This window comes from Solanum verrucosum, unplaced genomic scaffold (assembly GCF_900185275.1).
Source record: "Solanum verrucosum unplaced genomic scaffold, falcon-dt-bn FXZP01000118.1, whole genome shotgun sequence".
In the NCBI taxonomy this organism is placed as follows: Eukaryota; Viridiplantae; Streptophyta; class Magnoliopsida; order Solanales; family Solanaceae; genus Solanum; species Solanum verrucosum.
Genome location: NW_026020568.1, coordinates 122009 through 139949, shown reverse-complemented (window position 1 = coordinate 139949; position 17941 = coordinate 122009). Strand labels below are relative to the sequence as shown.

At 34.9% G+C, this 17941-nt stretch overlaps 2 protein-coding genes across 2 annotated transcripts; both read right to left on the bottom strand.

Moving 5' to 3' along the window:
- Positions 1-3631: 3631 nt before the first annotated feature.
- LOC125810424 (probable glutamyl endopeptidase, chloroplastic) lies at positions 3632-13881 on the bottom strand. The gene is made up of 15 exons (XM_049489907.1): positions 13511-13881; positions 11962-12181; positions 11564-11674; positions 11389-11434; positions 11085-11194; positions 10486-10989; positions 9699-9827; positions 8646-8945; positions 8112-8570; positions 7927-7992; positions 5743-5803; positions 5510-5659; positions 5249-5386; positions 4725-5029; positions 3632-3958 (listed from the first exon to the last, which is right to left on the bottom strand). Coding segments are annotated over exons 1-15 (2934 nt in total). The 5' UTR covers positions 13845-13881; the 3' UTR covers positions 3632-3957.
- Positions 13882-15242: 1361 nt separating this feature from the next.
- Positions 15243-16290, bottom strand: LOC125810564 (uncharacterized). The gene is made up of 2 exons (XM_049490038.1): positions 16229-16290; positions 15243-15850 (listed from the first exon to the last, which is right to left on the bottom strand). Exons 1-2 carry the CDS (start codon positions 16278-16280, stop codon positions 15246-15248), a joined length of 657 nt encoding a protein of 218 aa, XP_049345995.1. The 5' UTR covers positions 16281-16290; the 3' UTR covers positions 15243-15245.
- Between the last annotated feature and the right edge of the window lie 1651 nt (positions 16291-17941).

The following is a 17941-nucleotide window of genomic DNA, read 5'->3' as shown; positions in this document are numbered from 1 at the left end:
AAATGAACCTCAACTGCTTCTTACGATTTTTGGGAAGAAGAAACAGAGGACTGTAACTTAATCAGAGCGGCGACTGGACCTCAAGCTCTTGCTGAAATCTTTTGTGTCTGCGAGTGTGAATCGATGAGAAGGAGGTGAATGTGGAGCTGTCTTCTGGAGCTATGATTGACGGTGTGAAATTGGCTGGAGCTCCGGTAGTTATGGGGCAGAACTGGTCGACGGACAGTGAAGAGGCGAGGAGCTCTCTGTTTTCGGCAAAGGGAGGGACGGTGGCTGAGCTCAGTGGACCTGTGGTGGTGCAACGGTGGCTGGTGGTGCAAGGTGGTCAAGTATAACATCACATCTAGGGCATGTTTTTTTTTTTTTTTTTGAGTGTAGTTAATTAATTTTGATGCGTAAGTTGAGTTTTCACTTAATTCTATATTATAAAAATAACACTATGTATTATTGAATATCTAGTGACAGATAAATACTTAGTAATATTTTTCTAATAATATACTTATTTGTCATATATGGACATTTAATTTTTTATTAATTAATTTTTATTTTTAAAATTAAAAAATCTAATGTAGTTATAATATGCAACCAAACATTACATTTATAATTAGTTTATTGTGTAATTATCCAATTATATACCTGCTATGCTAATAATTATATCAAATTCAATTAAGAGACGCTTTCTATATAGGGAAAATTGTATATATAATAACAACAACAACAACAACATACCCAGTGACAAAATTGTATATTTAATAGCAAACTATTAATTCAAATTAAATGCTATAAATATAGTTTGATTTAATTGTACCCCATAGCAAACTGTTGTTATTTCGTCTCTCTCTTGGTGAATCTCTCTCGCCACTCTCATTCTCTCCCTCGCCTCTATCGTTTTTTATACAAATGCAAATGTATAAAATGTGTTTGTATAAAGCGAGAGAAAATTGTATATATACATATATTTTCGTTCCCCTCTCTCCCCTCTCCCAGATCTCGCTCGCCACTCTCCCAGATCTCACTCGCCAGTCTCTCCCTCGCCTCTCTCGCTTATACAAATAGAAATGTATAAATTGCGTTTCTGTTTGTATAAAGCGAGAGAAAATTGTATATACACATGCAAATACATATATCTTCGTCCTATACACTTATAATTATACAATACAAATATTCTCTTGCTCAGTTCTCTTTTGTCTTTCTCTCTTTCTCGCTTTATACAAACACATATTATACAATTGATCTTTTGTATATGTATACCGAAACAGAAACATATTATATACAACTGCTTTCTTTTGTATATGTATAGCGAAATGTACATATTTATGTTTGCTATGGAACGCAATTATGCAAACTATAGCTATAACATACAAATATGATTTTGTGTTTGCTATATGTGAAAGTTGTTCTTCTAAATATACATTTAGTATAAAGACATTCTTCACACTATAACAATTGATGAACTCATTTAATTGACACATGAATAACTAAGAAAGTTTATTTAGTGGACAGTCATATAAGAGGACTAATAAAACTCTCCTTAAATGTTCATAAACAATCTGTTTCATTAAAGGTCGGGGGGAATTCCATAGTTGGGTACAAATAAACCAGTTAAAGACGAGTAGGCAAGGCGTTAGGCTAGTGTCAGTGGGGGTACATAAACGAGGACAAATTACATGATTTTGTACTGATCAGTTTTGATTTGTCGAGTGACGATTGCTCCATAGGACGTGAGGGGCCTGTCTTATAATAAAGGGGTACTCTCTTCTCTGATGTGCGCTATATTATTGTGTCCTATTCCTTAAGGAATGATCCGGGATTAAGCCACGTGGCAATACCCGCCAAAAGAAAGGGGGCCTTGAGTACTCAAATGCGTACGAGAAAAGGACAATTATTTAGCGCACTTAAATCTAGTGGATGTGGTTCCGTATTCATGAAAAGCCAAGTTTAAACTTATTAAGAAGAAATAGTAAAGGAAAAAATGTATACACATTGAATGCTGATTCACTAAAAAACTTACTAGAAAAAAATTTAATTGATACAAATCTTGATTAAGAAAAAAAATAATGAAAAGAGTGCAATGTATATTTGACTCCCTTAGTAAGTATATTATTTGTATCTCGAAGATAATGCATTTTAATTTTATGGTTTAACTTTTTAAAAGTCAATGTTATTAATATCTTAGTCACTAGGTATGCCATATTATTAATTAATTGACTCCGTTGAGTATCTATCTTACTGTTTGTTGAACATTATGTGTAGAAAAAACTTAAGTAAAATGTTAATTTATTTGATCCCTTTTATGTATCTTCCCTTTTGTTGAGTTATGTCAATAGCATGTTTATCTAATATTGTTAGAATTTTTTTCTTCTTCAATGAAAGATAAAATAATTACAAAGTATGTTGAGTTATTAATTCAATCATCTCATATTTTTTGATAATTTCATGAATAACTATCATCTCCATATAATTTGAAAATGTAATAGTCATTACTTTTTTATCAAATGACATGAAACAATTATACCCAAATAAGTAAATAGATAGCATATTTTGGATCAGACTCTATATGGTTCAGTTTAATCATTTGTAAATTGAACTCATTATAAGAAAATAATATCCAATTGTCCCTCAAAACTATCTTGAAAATATATACGACTAGCACCATTTTAGTGTATTCTTATTATGGAGGAATTAAATTTTGCTGATAAGCTTCTTTAAAACTATATTTGCCGTTTACTATTGACAAGATACATTAATATCTTAATTTTTTTAGATAAGAAATTTTATTACAACTCATTTACAAGGATGCTTAGTTAAATTAAATGATTGCACATTCGTCTGAGGGCTTAATAAAAGTTTACTGTTCATAATTTATTTATTTTTTACGTTTGGTTTGTATATCAATACAAATAAAAAATTACAAAGAACACTAACTCGAAGGATCACATCTACCACCATGCTTTATTAATACTAATAAGAAGCCGTCCATTACAAGAAAATGAAGATTATTGAATAAAAAAAAATAGGAATTAGATGAGGGTGACGACTAGCTAGAGAAAAAATTGAGAAGAGAGAGAAACACTCAAACAAAAGAAAAGAAATATGTTTTGAATGAATTTTAACTGTTTTGAGCTAAACAAGGAAAACAAATATTCTTTTTTTTATGAATCTCCTATTTTTACGTCTCCTATTAATTATCATTAATTTTTCAAATCATTTACTATTAATATATCCGCTTTTACCTTATTTATTTTTCACACTAATTAATTCTTGCTGTTAATTTAAATCATTTTTTATTTTACTAAAATGTTAAAATCTGCAATTTTTTATTGTTATAACTTGAAAGATAATTTAATAATGTCATAACTTATAATTATTAGTCCTATATATGTCAATTATAAAATTTTCGCTTTTTATATATAAATATGGTTGTTTTTGAAGAGAGTTTAAAAGAATGATAACTCAATAAGAAATACGTTAAATTTCCATCGGATATTTTTCTATTCGTCTCTTTTCCTCTACTACCTCTTTAATTTACACTTTCATATTTTCTTTTTATTTTACCACTAAAGTTATTACATCTCCCAGAGGTAAATGTCAAAGTAGAACCAACTAAGAACACAACATAAAAAGTTGGACGAAATCATAACCTAGCAATACATTGAGTACTGAATCAACAATTTCTAATCGTTGTACAGAGCAAAGATGTTTAGCATATCCAATATGAACTTTCCCTTCTAATTAATGAACAATAGCTTTACACTTCCAAAATGTAATCGCGCAAAGCACAGCGCTGTATTGTCACCCATGACATTAAAGAAGCACAACGTTTTATGAAAATACACAACCTGCACTCCTTTATAAGGGTTCTTATTTGTTGAATAGAATTATTGTATATGTCATCAGCACACGGACCTAACTGGGGACGCCTGGCTTCATCTCCAAGGTAGCTTGTCACCCTCAAAATCTACAGGTCAAGAAACAAATATGGGCAATTAGAGAAAAGAGAGGAACAAGAATATAAATTTGTGTGAATTAGGTAACTAGAAATAGTGTTTTGGTCATTCAACGCACTTGCATTGGGACAATTTGGAAAAAGGAAAAGAGAGGTATTTGAGAGGGTCTAATGGTAAGTAGCTAAGAATGGAAGGAAAAATAGAAAGGAGCATTAGTAAATGATGTGAATTTTTTTCACATAAAAGAAAACACATCTCTCTATGTAAATCTACAAAATTAAAAACGGCATTAATGTTTTCCTTTCCTATACTTCAAACCAGTCAACACCTTGCATCCTTAATGCAGAAAGCAAGGCATCACTCTCTATACTGAACATGGACCGAGTGAACCAATGAATTTGAGGAGGTTTCCAACCACAAACATATTACCTATTAGAATATAGATCTACTCAAGGTGTTCAAGGATAAAGGTCTATGACTATCACAATGATAAGGAATAACAAAGCTGTGTGTGAATTTGCCATTATGGATCGATAAAGTGCAGAGAAAAGTAGTTCAAATTTTTGGTGTTAATTAACTTGGATAATATGAATAAAATGAGAAACACAAAGCGCGTAACTTTGGATAGAAATTCTCCACATGAGCTGTGGGGAATCCAGACGTTAAACTTTATTCAAGCAAACAATCAATCAACTTGACTTCCATGACAGAAGAACAACTTCTTGATATGAGAAATTTTAGAACATGGGATTATATATTCATGAAATAGGAATTTACCACAATAAAGACCTTCTGATAGAGTGAAATTGGTCATCATCCAAATTGGCAAGCTCTTGAACACCTCCAGCAGCACCAACAGCTTTGCTTTGTGAATCTACTGTGCCTTCTGCATTGTCCTTGCACACGCTAACATCTGCCTTGACATCTGAAGAATAGACACAATGCTTTTGGAGCCACCTATCAGTCTCCCAGAGTGTATGCATTATACTCTCCCGTGCTCCATAACCATGACTCTCATATGGTAGAATTACAAGGCGACAAAGTGCACCATGGCCTTTCAGTGCATTGAAGAAACGATCTGACTGTATTTTTATGCAAAAAGAAAAAGGGTTTTAAGGATCAAGACTATTGAAAGCTAGCAAACTCATTAAATAGATCTTGGAAGAACCAGAAAATGTACGGAGTAAACCAAGAACCGCTGCTACTATGTTGCGTATGTTAGTTGATGGGAAATATTCAAGGAAGATATGGGTATCTTAAAACGTGATACTGAAATAAGAATAAGAGGACCATCATTTTACCTGCATTGTCAAGGTTCCTGGATTGTTGTCCTCCTCCCCATGGATAAGCAAGATAGGCTTTTTAATCTTATTGGCTGACATAAAAGGGCTCATCTCAACATAAGTACTGGTCGCCTGCCAAAGTGTTCTCTCCTCGTTCTGGGAAAAAAAAGTTCTTAGCAATGCGAGTGAATGAACTAAATCCTCCTAGAATGCAGAGAGACACACCAACTCATAAGGACTTTAGACTGGTTGGTCATACACATGACTGGGGAGGACTACCTGGAACCCAAAAGGTGTTAGTGTTCTGTTATAAGCACCAGAACGAGCAATTCCACAACAGAAAAGATGAGGTGCATGCGCAAGGAGGTTTGCTGTCATGAATGCCCCATATGAATGACCACCAACAGCAATTTTGTTTGGATCAGCCACCTAAAAAACAAAGCACCAGAAAACTCAGCCGTAATTTCTAAGTTTCATGCAACATATGTTTAGCAAGAAGAAGAAAAACTTACTCCACGGCGTATAACTTCTTCCACTGCAGCCTCAGCGCTTGCAACAAGTTGTTCTATGTACCTGGTTAAACCAGCATTTATTCAATAAACACCCAAATCTCCAAGTTCAAGATAGAAAAGTAAAAGAATTCACTTCAGCACAAGATGTAGACATAAATTATCCTTAAAATTAGCTCCGGAACATCAATAGTCTACAAGGAGGAGCAGAGGAAGCAAGTCCACTCAACATCCCACGACACCCTCTGTTCCCCACCCCAAAGAAAAGCAAAAAAGAGAGTAAAAGGGTGTAATAATGCTTCATCCCTTGTCAGTAATCACACAGGCGTAAAATTTTATGGAGGAAAACTTCAGTAGAATAGGTACACGCGGCATGGTAGTCAGCACGATACTCATACAAAGTGAAGTTTTTTGAGAAGAATTGAGTTCGTGGTTTTGATGGAGAAGTCCAATATGCGCTCCAACAAACAAATTTCAGAGGGACCAATTTTTTAGTAAATTAGCTTAGGGTGGGCTTAACCATCTAAAAACAAAGCACAGGCTCTGATTCATAAGAACAGTATAAAGATCAAACTTTCAGCAAGCACTATGAAGTTCAACTCATTTCATAAAAAACGACTAGAGCACCAATCAGCTCAAAACACAGGAGTAACTGATCAAGATGCAACTGAAAGAAAAACATGCAAAAGAAAGGAAATCTAAAATGAAAGGCAGTAGCTAGTCACATCATTTTCCAATAGAGCAATTAAAAAGAACGGAAGAACCAAGGAGAGCAGGATTTCACTTCCGGATGCTCATTGTACTGTAAGTTTTACCAGATAAACTGTTAGAACCCTTGTTAGAATCCTTGTGAATATTCTAGAAGATATGTAAATATAGTAGGTAACTTAATTTACTCCTACTGTACTTAGGTATTGATTTGTATTGATTTTCTTTCCTTTTTAGAGATAAACATAGTTATTTCAACCCCATAGCTTGAGGGAATAATCAAACCGAGTTCCTCTCATTTCTCATCCGCTTCACATGATATTAGAGTTTGGTTAAGGCCAATGACATAGGAAGAGAAAGTTCTAAACTTGGAAAAAATTTAAGGTAACTTTTCTTGGCTGTCTGATGAGATTCATTTCCCTAGGTGTTGCGACCAAATGAAATCACCACGAGAAGCGGAAGAACAGCGCGAGCAAACCCTAGCCAGCTCCGTCACGGTCTGACCTTCCACGCACCTCGTACATCAATCAGACAAATGCACTTTCCGACAAGATCTGCACACACGCCTAAGCGTGAGCACTGTTGTCGCCACTTTCTGGTGAGTTCTTTTTTCCATATCGCCTCGCCTCCTTATTCAAGACCATCAGATTCCGAGCACTCCCCGGCAAGACAATTCATCTTTCCACGATAAACCAAAAAATGCTCATGTTGCTCAGACTGAATCCAATGGTAATCTAACCAATCAGATGTTCTCTATATATGAGGAAGAAAGAATACAACGGCTATCTTCAGTATCAAGCAAATAAGCAGACATTTCCATCAATAGCTTTTGTTGCTCAGACGGATAATCTTGTTGTTTGTATCTCACAATCCACAACACTTTGTCCTTAGGTCATGGACTCAGACGCTTCTGACGACATTTCTAGTAAGAAATAGACATTTCCTGATATAACTTATTCTCCTTGGTCTCTTCCCACTATTATGTTAGCTAATGGCTCTATGGGTTCGATCAAGTCAATCCTTTACCTTCTTTGACTCTGAATAATGTTCTTTTTGTCACTGATCCTTTCAGCCTTCTGTCAATCAGTCATTTAGCTAAGACTTTAAACTGTTTCATCTCATTCTTTAGTGACTTATTTTAAATACAAGACCTTAGTACGGGAAGGATGATTGGTCAAGGGCGTGAGCCAGATGGACTTTATTATCTCAATTCCCCCAGCTCCACTATTGTTTGTTTGGTCTCCGACTTTCCAAATTAATCCACAAGCGATTTTCAAGAAAATGCTTGAGTTTTTAGCAAAAGTGTCTCTCCGGGTTGTATCAAATATTGTCAGTTGAAAGGCCTGAAAGACAGCATTTTTTTTGTTTGGGGGGGGGGGGGGGTAGTAGCTGGAACACATGAAAATTATGGTATCATTTCCAAAATTTGCCTAGACAAGATATGCCTTATTTACAAGATGGAAGATCTGTAGAATTTACCTGTCATTGGCCTCTTCATCACCCTCTCCAATAATTGGAATTGTCGGCCCTGACAAGACAGCAAACCTGAAATTTATGGTTCCGAACCAAACAGATCCCCAACAAAGATTAATACGCCCACACAAGCAAAATAACAGATATAATGAACAAAATTATTATGGATAATACAGAGAACAGAGACACACCTCCTTGCTAACCATAGGAGGGGGGATGTTGGCCCAATTCCAGCAAACTCATTTGGGGAACCTCGAACTTGGCTAGCTGCCTCTTTACTCTTAAATTCTCCAGGGTATGACCATACAAGGCATGGAAGGGGTCCATCTCTTGAGGGATCATAACCTGGTGGAAGATATAGGGTTGCAGTAAGTTGAACTCCATCTTTCCTCTGATACCTGATCATTTCTTTTTGCAACGATTCCAACTGTGGGTATGGATGAGGGAAGTTTGTAATTTGACATGCTCTTTTCTCAGGCCAGCTCAGAAGGTAGTACTGAGTGTTTTCAGTTTTGGATTCTTTAGAAGTGAGTATCTTCAACTCATTTATTGACAACTCCCCTTCCTTCTGATCAGACATCAAAGCAACAACAGTCTCAAAATATTTTTCCTTGTCACTCTGCCATATTCGTTCCTTACTCCCTGTATTTCTGAAATAATTCATGTCAGGTCATTTTCTTTGGCAAATGAAAAATATGGGAACAAGCATATACCACCAAACCTACATGTCAAACAAATCGAGAAACGGAATGTTCCCTTCTGGGGTAGCGCCACTTCCATTTAACAATATATAAGTGTCCCCATCATCTTCCTTCTTCACCTTCGCAATAACATATGTTCCAGCAGGAGTTCTCCGAGACATGGGAGAACCAGGATCAGAATACACATCTTCTGATGATCGATCAAATAGTATCCGGGGATTTACATCCTCTGATCCGGGAGATATAACCCATGTCCTCACCTTCCTTGTTTTGTACCACGATTCGTAAACCAATGCAAGTGTATCATCACACCAGGAAATCCCTCTGTACGTGTAGGAAGATCCCAATATAAGAACAACATAATTAATTGGACAATAATCTTTGTTCATAATTCTCGGTTGTTTACTTGACAAGTGAATCCCCTTGTCAAAAATAGAGGATAAATCACACCTGTTTCTTGTAAAGGCAATCATTGATAGCAATACTATCAAGGAGCATGTATTCTCATACAACCCTATATAACAAGTGATACATGCTTTCAAGTATCACTAATAAAGTTTATATCCAATTATTTTGCAAAATGAAAAAGGAAAAGTTATCAATTCTTTTTAAACATGGAAACTCAAGTCAAATATGGTTTTTTTACCAAGTAAAAGTTCACTTGAGGATTTTGAAATATGTTTTTTTTAAATGGTATGTTCTAAGGACTTTGAATTATGTTATTGCACCCTTCCACCAATATGAATTGAAAATTCAACTGCTTCTAAGTAGCATTACAATAAATGTTATCACAAAGCGGGAATCGATTAAAACGAAGTTGGCCAAATACTTCAATTGGCATAGTGGCATCAAAAACTGAACCATTGATGATTTCCATACTCTAATACAAAGTATAATTTGCAATCTAATACACCACAAGTAATATCTTCCTACCAAAAAATATTAATCATCTTCAAGCATGTATTAAAAATAAATGAAAAAGAAGTTGTTTCAACACACATATGAACTCCACAGGTATAAATCACATCTGTTGAGCAACAATTGTACAAAACACAGCAGGTACAAGTTTGTACATACCCATAACGAAGGTCCAGTTTATGTAAAATTTTAGGTTGTTCATTGTCATGTGGTGCAGGAGATTGTGTATAAACTATGTCACGTGGAGAAACGTCGACTTTAGCATCACCACCATCTTGTGTCTCAACCCTGAAACAGTTTCAGGAGAAACACATCAAATTAGTGACAATACCGACAATAAAGCATCAAATAAACGATGATACAGACAATTCCACAATTCAATGTGCAACTATCATAAATTGCCACTTCAAAGGGGTAATAAGTACTAGATTAGTATTAGCATCGAGATATTAGTGGATAAAAGAAACAAGTCATTCACATGAGAGAACACCTACCTTTCTTATCCCTTCTTTATAGACCTGTAATCATTCCATATTTCTTTTATGCTTATTTCCATCAAAAATAAAACATATATGCATATTGTGTGTGTTTTTTCTGATCTGAGGAATCATAAGCCTATAATATGAAGTTAAAAATCAGTTACAAAATCTGGACAAGTTATAAGACTGTTATTCAACCCCACTCCACCCAAAACCAGGGAAACGAGGCAGGGTTTGGTAACCAGTGCCTTCAGGAGTTAGCTAAACGACTTGTGTTTTAGATCACAAGTTCAACCCCAGGACAAACATACTAAGTTCAGCATTTGAGTAGAGGAGCGGGTCAAACATCCCCGAGTATCACAGATTGTGGTTGGCTCCAAATTAATTTCAAAAAGAACAATGGTTGGCTCCAAGTGGATTTTTCAGTCAAAAGAAAAAAATACTAGAATAGATTTCTGTATGCATACCAATAGAGAGTCGACGGTTTATCTGCTCTCCAATTGATTGATCGCATCCCTTTCCTCACACTATTGAATGCAATAGGAATATCTTCGGCAAGGGGTAAATCACAAAGTTCTCTCACAAATTCTCCATTGGCTTTCCACAGTTCAACCTTTTTGGGAAACCTTCCGCATGGTACAACAAATGAAAAAGGCTTGTGAGTTGAGGAGATCAAAATGTATGTTTGGTCTGGGGAGGGGTCCATTGAAGTGTATATAGCTGGTGGACCAAAGAGCTTCATTTCCCCATCTAAAGAAGCCAAAACCAGCTGTGTGGTAGCATAATACTCAAACAGATCTTCATCATATTCATCTTTGAGCAGATCCTGATAAGTTCTAGCTTGAATAACATTCTTTTTCTCATTAGATTGAATCTTGGGGCCAGAGGGAACCAAAGGTTTCCTTGGTGGATCTCCACGAGATAACGGGATGGTACATACCAAAAGAGTTGAGTCATTCACCCAAACAAAGCTGATAATAACAGAAACAGAGTTGTCAGTACAGGGGGGATAGTAGCATGGAATCAGCAAACTTTCCTCTTAATGACAGAATGGAAAATGACATACTTGTCAAAAACAGCATTTACATATACATCTGGTGACTTGAAAAGAGGTCTGGCTTTCCCAGTATCCACATTAGCAACCCATACTCTCAGTTTGCTGCTACTGCCATCATCCTGATACAACAATCAAAAATTAGATCTACCTTGTGACAAAGGACAAGGACCTTGTGTGAAATTAGGCATAAAAATGTCAGAATTATACAAAGTAAAACAGCTAAAGGAAAATCTACGATTAAATTTTCCATAACATCAACATACAAGTTTTATAGACATACACATAGACACGCTTTGCATATATATCAAAATACCTCATCAAGGCGGACACTGAAGGCTAAATGCTGACCATTGTTGGACCTTCATAAACGAATAAACAATCAGATGAAGAGAAATCATAATAATTGATCCAAATATAGAGGTAAATTAGGTCTCTATATGAAGAAAACATCTATATATAAAGGAGAATATGCAAGGAAAAGAGATTACCATGTCACGAAATTAATTTTAGCACCTTCGGGGAGACCCTGGATCTCTTTTTCCGGTCCTAGGCTACCATCTTCCATTAACTGATGGATGGCTATACCAGTATAGAAAGACCTGAGAAAGAACATCATAAGATCTTGTACGGGTGCTGCTTATTGACGATTGAAGTACTACAACCATCAAGGCATCAATCTTACTATTTTTAAAACAAGAAAACACTTCTCTCTAAGATTTTAAAAAAAGAAAGGAAGACGAACTATACCAGCAAGGAGAGCTTAATCTATGTAAAGAACATAAGAGACACCAACTATACAGCCAGAGGAAATAAAATAACCTAACATAGCGTCTCCAGCACTTGAGTGCTTGAAGGAAAGATCATGAGAAGCTTCATCATTACTCACATGCGACTCCTGGTATTACATTTCCCGTCGATGCGGATTCCAGCAAGCTTCTCCTCGGGTCTTGCTAAATCTGACAAAGGTGGCAAGGATCTCCGCTTAAGAAAAAGTATTTTATCCCTTAATGGAGAGAATGACAGTGCTGGAAGTGGTGGAGCATCAACAATATCTCTAATCTCAAAGGGAGGAAGACGATATCCCGTGACTGATGCTGATTCTACATCTGGTAAAGTTTATGAGAAAACAAGAAGATTTAATCACCATTTGTGAACTATGCTAATTCTATTCAAAGAAAGTTAAAAAAAAAGAGTTAAAGAGTCTCTAAAATATGGAAACCAGGGCAATAAAAAGAATGGGAAAATAAATGAACTTATGAAATATACATTACCACACACCCCACCCCACCCAAAAAAAAACGTAATTAGCCTATCCAGTTTAATCTACAGAAGGTAAATACCCATATGTAAACATAAAGCGTGTGCAGTGATAGGGGAGAAAAAACATGAAGCAAAGGAAGAGGCTTAACGGATGGGCATGGAGAAAAGCGAATGACTTTATTATTGTCTTCAAGAACTAAAACAGTGAGGATAATTTTCATCCATGATTCAAAGCTTTCCAGCTTATAAAATCCACTGAAGGAGGCTTTAGCTATGTTACTTCAATAGGAAGTTAAATTGCCTCAGAGATGAGGAACAAAAAGCACATCATTTCATACTAAGGAGTTCGTTTAAATGTGAGTTGCCTTACGGCCTAAGATCTGGAATAAGTGCATGTGTACTTTGGCAAAGATTCTCCTTTCTCTGTGTTTCTCATTTTAGCATGTAAGGAAATCATTTCTTCAGTAGCACATTCAAAGAACTTTTAGATGCTAACAACTTGCAGGAATGAAAATCAAAGAGTATCAGACCCAAATCCCATAAAATTCTTCAAGAATTAAGTGGTTGATATAAATCAATCAATCAACATTCAACAATCCACAATCCACAATCCAAACCAGTAAGATTGGTTACACAAATCCCCTTTCATTGATTCCGCTCAATCAGATCCTTTCCATTCCAATAAAAGAAAATTGGTTTTTAAACCAAACTAGACAAACCGTAAATCCCACACTTCTCTAATTTTTTTTATGAATTTCTATTCTAATAGAAAACAACTAGTTAAACTCCAATATATCAACTAAACGGCTAAATAGCGGTACTGCAGCGGTTCTCTTACTTTATCCATTTTTTACTAAAACAGGATTCATTGACATCACCTATGAGAATTTACCAACTCTTCTCCTTTTATTCATCAAAGCTCCTCCTAATCTCCATCAAGTTAAGGACTTAACCTAATCTATCATCGGAAGAATGGAATACATCATTTACTAACAGATTATTCAGGCTCCATTTCATTCCAGTCCTATAAAAATTATATTTCAAGACAAAGTGATAGTTCTCTGAATCAAATACATATCTATACACAGATAACTAGCTTAGCCGAAGTAGTTAGTATCACGAATTAAGGTTAACTCGCAGCACTAAGGAAAAAAAGAGGAGTTAGTCCAAAGTACCGTCATCATAAGCAACAGAAGCAGTAGCATCAGCAGCGCCATTAGAGCCAGTGCCATTTCCACCGTCCTCAGCAGTAAGGGCGTTGACGGGGACAAGATGGTGAAATCTAGAGGAAGCCATAGTGGATTTCGCCTTGAATTGCTTGCCCGCGACGAATCTTCTAGATTGCGCACGGAGCAACGGCGGCGAATGGAGGCGTTTGACGGCGAGAGGGAGAGAAGAAGATGAGAAGAAGAGGGTTTTGGGAAGAAAGGGAGAAGTAGTAGAGTGTAGAGAGAGTAGAGAGAAACGATGATAGACTTTGGGAAGGGTCATGGCGAACGCTTCATACATTTCAATTATTCAATCAAATCCCTTTGACAGATTCCAAAGTAAAATGTTTTTTCCTTTTTTATTCAACAAGGCATGAGATGCCTTGTTTTGTCAAAGATATTTATTTTTTAGTGGGAGTGGAAAATACTCAAAATTAAAAGGAAAAAAAAAGTAGTATTGAAATTCGAATTCTTTTAACACTATTTGGTGAATGTTAGTCAAGATTCCTTTATATTGTGAAAAAAATATTAGACATTAGCCACTCCCACTATACCAAAAAAGAATGGCTAAAACTCAATTGAGAGGAGATAAAACTTTTGACGAAATGGCTTACCGTCTAGTGATATTAGTGAAAGTTCCTCGTATTATAAGTGTGAGTTCGATTCTCATTTCTTCCCTTTCATGATTTTCCAATGTAACGCAGTTTTTAAAGGAGAAACTATCTAATTAGACATACTCCACTACCATATATATTATGATTACCTATATTTTTGAAATATTACATATATTATCACTAATTAAAAGTTGGGCAAATTACAACAATCATATATTTTTAAGGCAAAATTACAATATATCCCTTAAAAGTTTATAATTACAGATATCCCTCAAACGGATATAATAATATAAGCGCTGATACATTTATCTGATACGCAAGATACATTAATCGTTAAGTAAGATACATTACATTTTATACATGGTACACTAATCTAATGTACATTTTATACATGATACACTAATCTGATGCGCGAGATACACTAATCTGATGCGCTGATACATTAATCTAATGCGCGAGATACACTAATCTGATGCATGAAAATGAGGGATTTTGGAGATTTGTAAAACATATAGGGGATAATGGTAATAAGTAAACTAAAAGGTGGAATTTCTGTAATTAATCCTTAAAAGTTTCATATCATATAATAAGGAAAATACACCTAGATAAATGTATTTTTCCTATCAGATATACTAAAATAGGAAGAGAGGCGAGCGAAATTTGTTATATATCCTAGATACATGTGAATCAATACATGTATTTGTATGTATCTGGTGTGATTCACGTGTATCTGGGGTACCAAATACATAGGAGAATGATGAACGAGATGGGATAGAGGCAAGCGAGATTTGTTATGTATCTCAGGTACATGTAAATCCACTTGAATATAGTGTATCTAGAACAAATTACACCTAATTTTGACTTTATGTATCTTGAAAGACATGTATTTAGACGCACCAAAATCTGATAAAATACGTAATATTGCAAATTAGAATGTATCTAAGTAACTAGCTCCTAAGCTAGTGGGATTTAGGTAAGTTTCCCAATTTTTTAAAACATAACGATAAGTAATGGATTTACAACAAGTTTAAACCTTGACAAAATGAAGGAATATTATTAAGATTTACATAGGAAAGGTTTTTCTTTCACTAACTAGAAATTAACAAGAGTGAGTTGCTTTCTCCATCACTCTTATTAGTTTTGGTGAGGTGAAGTAGAAACTGCAGCCCATTTCCCACATCATACAATATTAGACCCAACCTCCCACCAATCCAACTACCAAATTGGCTTCCCAAAAGAAAACCCAACCATCTAGTTTTCCCTTCCCCAATAATACCTCCAATATATGACCCCATCAATGTGCCAACACTCCTAATAATTGCCTCATACAATGTGCCACCAACATATATAGTCTCAAAAAAGTCCCATCCTGATGACACCATTGGCCCCATAATGTGTTTTGCTTGTAAAGATGCTCTTTTTGCCACAGCATTTCCAACTTGTTGCCCTGTTTTCACTGCATCTTCAAGACTTAGTCCTTTGGACAAGCTTTCTTGAACTGCTTCTTTAGTTGCTTCATTTCTGACCTTGTGCACATGAGTTGCTCTAATGTAGTGTAAATAAATCTTCACCAATTCCTTGAGTATGCAGCCTATGGTTCCATAACTCATGTCGAAGCAGTTTATGAATGTGAATCTTTCTGTCCTGCTTCTCGAAGCTGATTCTTCTCCGACTAACTGTCTACATTTTTCAGCTGCAGAAGACAAACATGAGAACATATTTGCTGATGATCAACTCACAAGAACATAAAGACAAATACCAAGAGCCAGACGAAGCCAGGATTAAGATTTTGGGTTCTAAATTTCCTTTAGAACCATAATCAATTTTGTTAGGAGTTCACAAATTAATATACATATATATTTAATTAATTTTCTAGTACAAATATAGGGTCTACAGAAAAGCTACTGGGTTCATCTAAACCCACAAACCTCCCTAGCTCCGCCTCTACCAAGAGGAAAATTTGACAAGATTATGTTAACAACAATAATTACGTCTCAATTCCTAGGAAGTTGGAGTTAACTATATGAATTCGAGTTCATAAATTAGGAGGCGAGTGTACGTAGATATATACCTATGAAACTCAGAACCAAAATTGCTGTCAAAGAGAGCAACTGTGCTCTCATCTTTGCAGAAATTTGTACTTTTTTCTTGTCTCAAAACTCAAGGACCTAATTAATTTTGTGTATGAGGAGGAACAGGGAAGAGATATATTTATCAGTTTTAATATGTTAATTGGATATAGTTCCTAGAGGGAAAGGAATATCCATAAATCATTTGTCCTAAAGGAAAAGGAATGCAAGTAAAAGTGTTCAGATAAAGGAAAGGAAGCAAAGATGTCAAGGAAACAGAAAACTTGAGTTCAAAATTAAGCACATTCATTTCAATGTTTAATTAGAATTTCCATGTTTCCTCCTTCCACAGATACCCCATCCTAGTTCTTGCTTTTTTTCAACAACACTTAAGAGTGTGTTCGGTACCGAGTATTTCCAATTTTTTCATGTTCGTTTCATTAAAAAATTTGAAAAATTTTTTTCTCTAGAAATAAGGAACATGATTTTCCTAATGAAAATCAAGTATTACAAGTATCGCTCTATATCGGCAGTAGCCTCTCCACCCTTCAACACGCCCCCATCCCCACCAGCCAAACACTTACCTTTCATTCTCACATTTTATAGTATTTGTCTGGATTATATATATATGTATGCTTTTAAGATATTATTTTTTGCTTACGTATTGAACATAAAAAATTAAAACAAAAAAGAACTCATTAAGTATTTTCTTAATTCCTTCATGTATTCAGTATTGAGACATTTGTTTTTATGTTTGGTGGTCTCTATGGGAGGTAGCCAAAATACAATTGCCAAGAAAGTCTAATATTTTTTCTTTCCAATCCCCATTCTCTGAACCAATAAAAAAAAAGGCTAATGGATATTTAGGAGAACATCCAAAACTTGGCTAGATTATTTCTTAAAATGATGCTTAAAAACTGACCAATAATTAAAGTGATAATATCTCAAATGATTCCTCAACTATGAATAACTTTCTCAAAAAGTTACTCAAATATGAATAGTTTTCTTAGAAATTCACTCAATTTTATTTTATAACCCAAAAGTCACTCAACTATGAATTGTTATTTTAAAAAGTCACTCAACTATTTGTATTTTCATAGAACGTCACATGTAGCAAACTAATTTCTTTCTTTTCCTTTTCTCTTTTTCTGTATTTACAAGAATAGATCGTGTCATTTATATTTCCCTAAAGTCCCTATGTCGACATCATGAATGACATGGAATAACAAGTGTGTGGTGCCCTTTAAGAAAAAAACAAGCAGCTCCTTTGATTTTTTCGAAACTTTGGACTTCTTAGTGCTGAAATATCAGAAGTTTGAGCTAGTCATAACCACTCGGATTTAACTTATTATACAATATAAAGAAACTTTACATTATCAATTTACTTTAACATATTACAATTATGAGCAATTAATTATATATAATTATTTTAAATTTAAGTTATTACTATAATTTTTAAAAGTATATTAATATGTATATACTACTAGAAATAAAGAATTTTCTCACCGCCAGTCAGTGAATTTTCAATTTCTCACTCATTTTTCACCGAACCAGCTCATTGAGTGAAAAAAAAAATTCTCACTGAATTAGTGAGAAACTTCGTAATTTTTCCAAATGTTTTCCTCACCAATTCAATCAAAATATATGTAGAAATAGCCGTTGAACATTTTTGAACGACAAAACAATGATTTTTTTAGTAGTGAATAGTGATAAAA

Excerpts from the sequence above, each read along its gene's own strand:
- LOC125810424 (XM_049489907.1), bottom strand. The coding sequence starts at position 13,844 with ATGTATGAAGCGTTCGCCATGACCCTTCCCAAAGTCTATCATCGTTTC. Across the intron at positions 11,195-11,388 it reads TCAGTGTCCGCCTTGATGAG|GATGATGGCAGTAGCAGCAA; the intron begins GTATTTTGATAT and ends TTGTTGTATCAG. Across the intron at positions 9,828-10,485 it reads AAACCGTCGACTCTCTATTG|GGTTGAGACACAAGATGGTG; the intron begins GTATGCATACAG and ends AAACTGTTTCAG.
- LOC125810564 (XM_049490038.1), bottom strand. The coding sequence starts at position 16,280 with ATGAGAGCACAGTTGCTCTCTTTGACAGCAATTTTGGTTCTGAGTTTC. Across the intron at positions 15,851-16,228 it reads TTTGGTTCTGAGTTTCATAG|CTGAAAAATGTAGACAGTTA; the intron begins GTATATATCTAC and ends TGTCTTCTGCAG.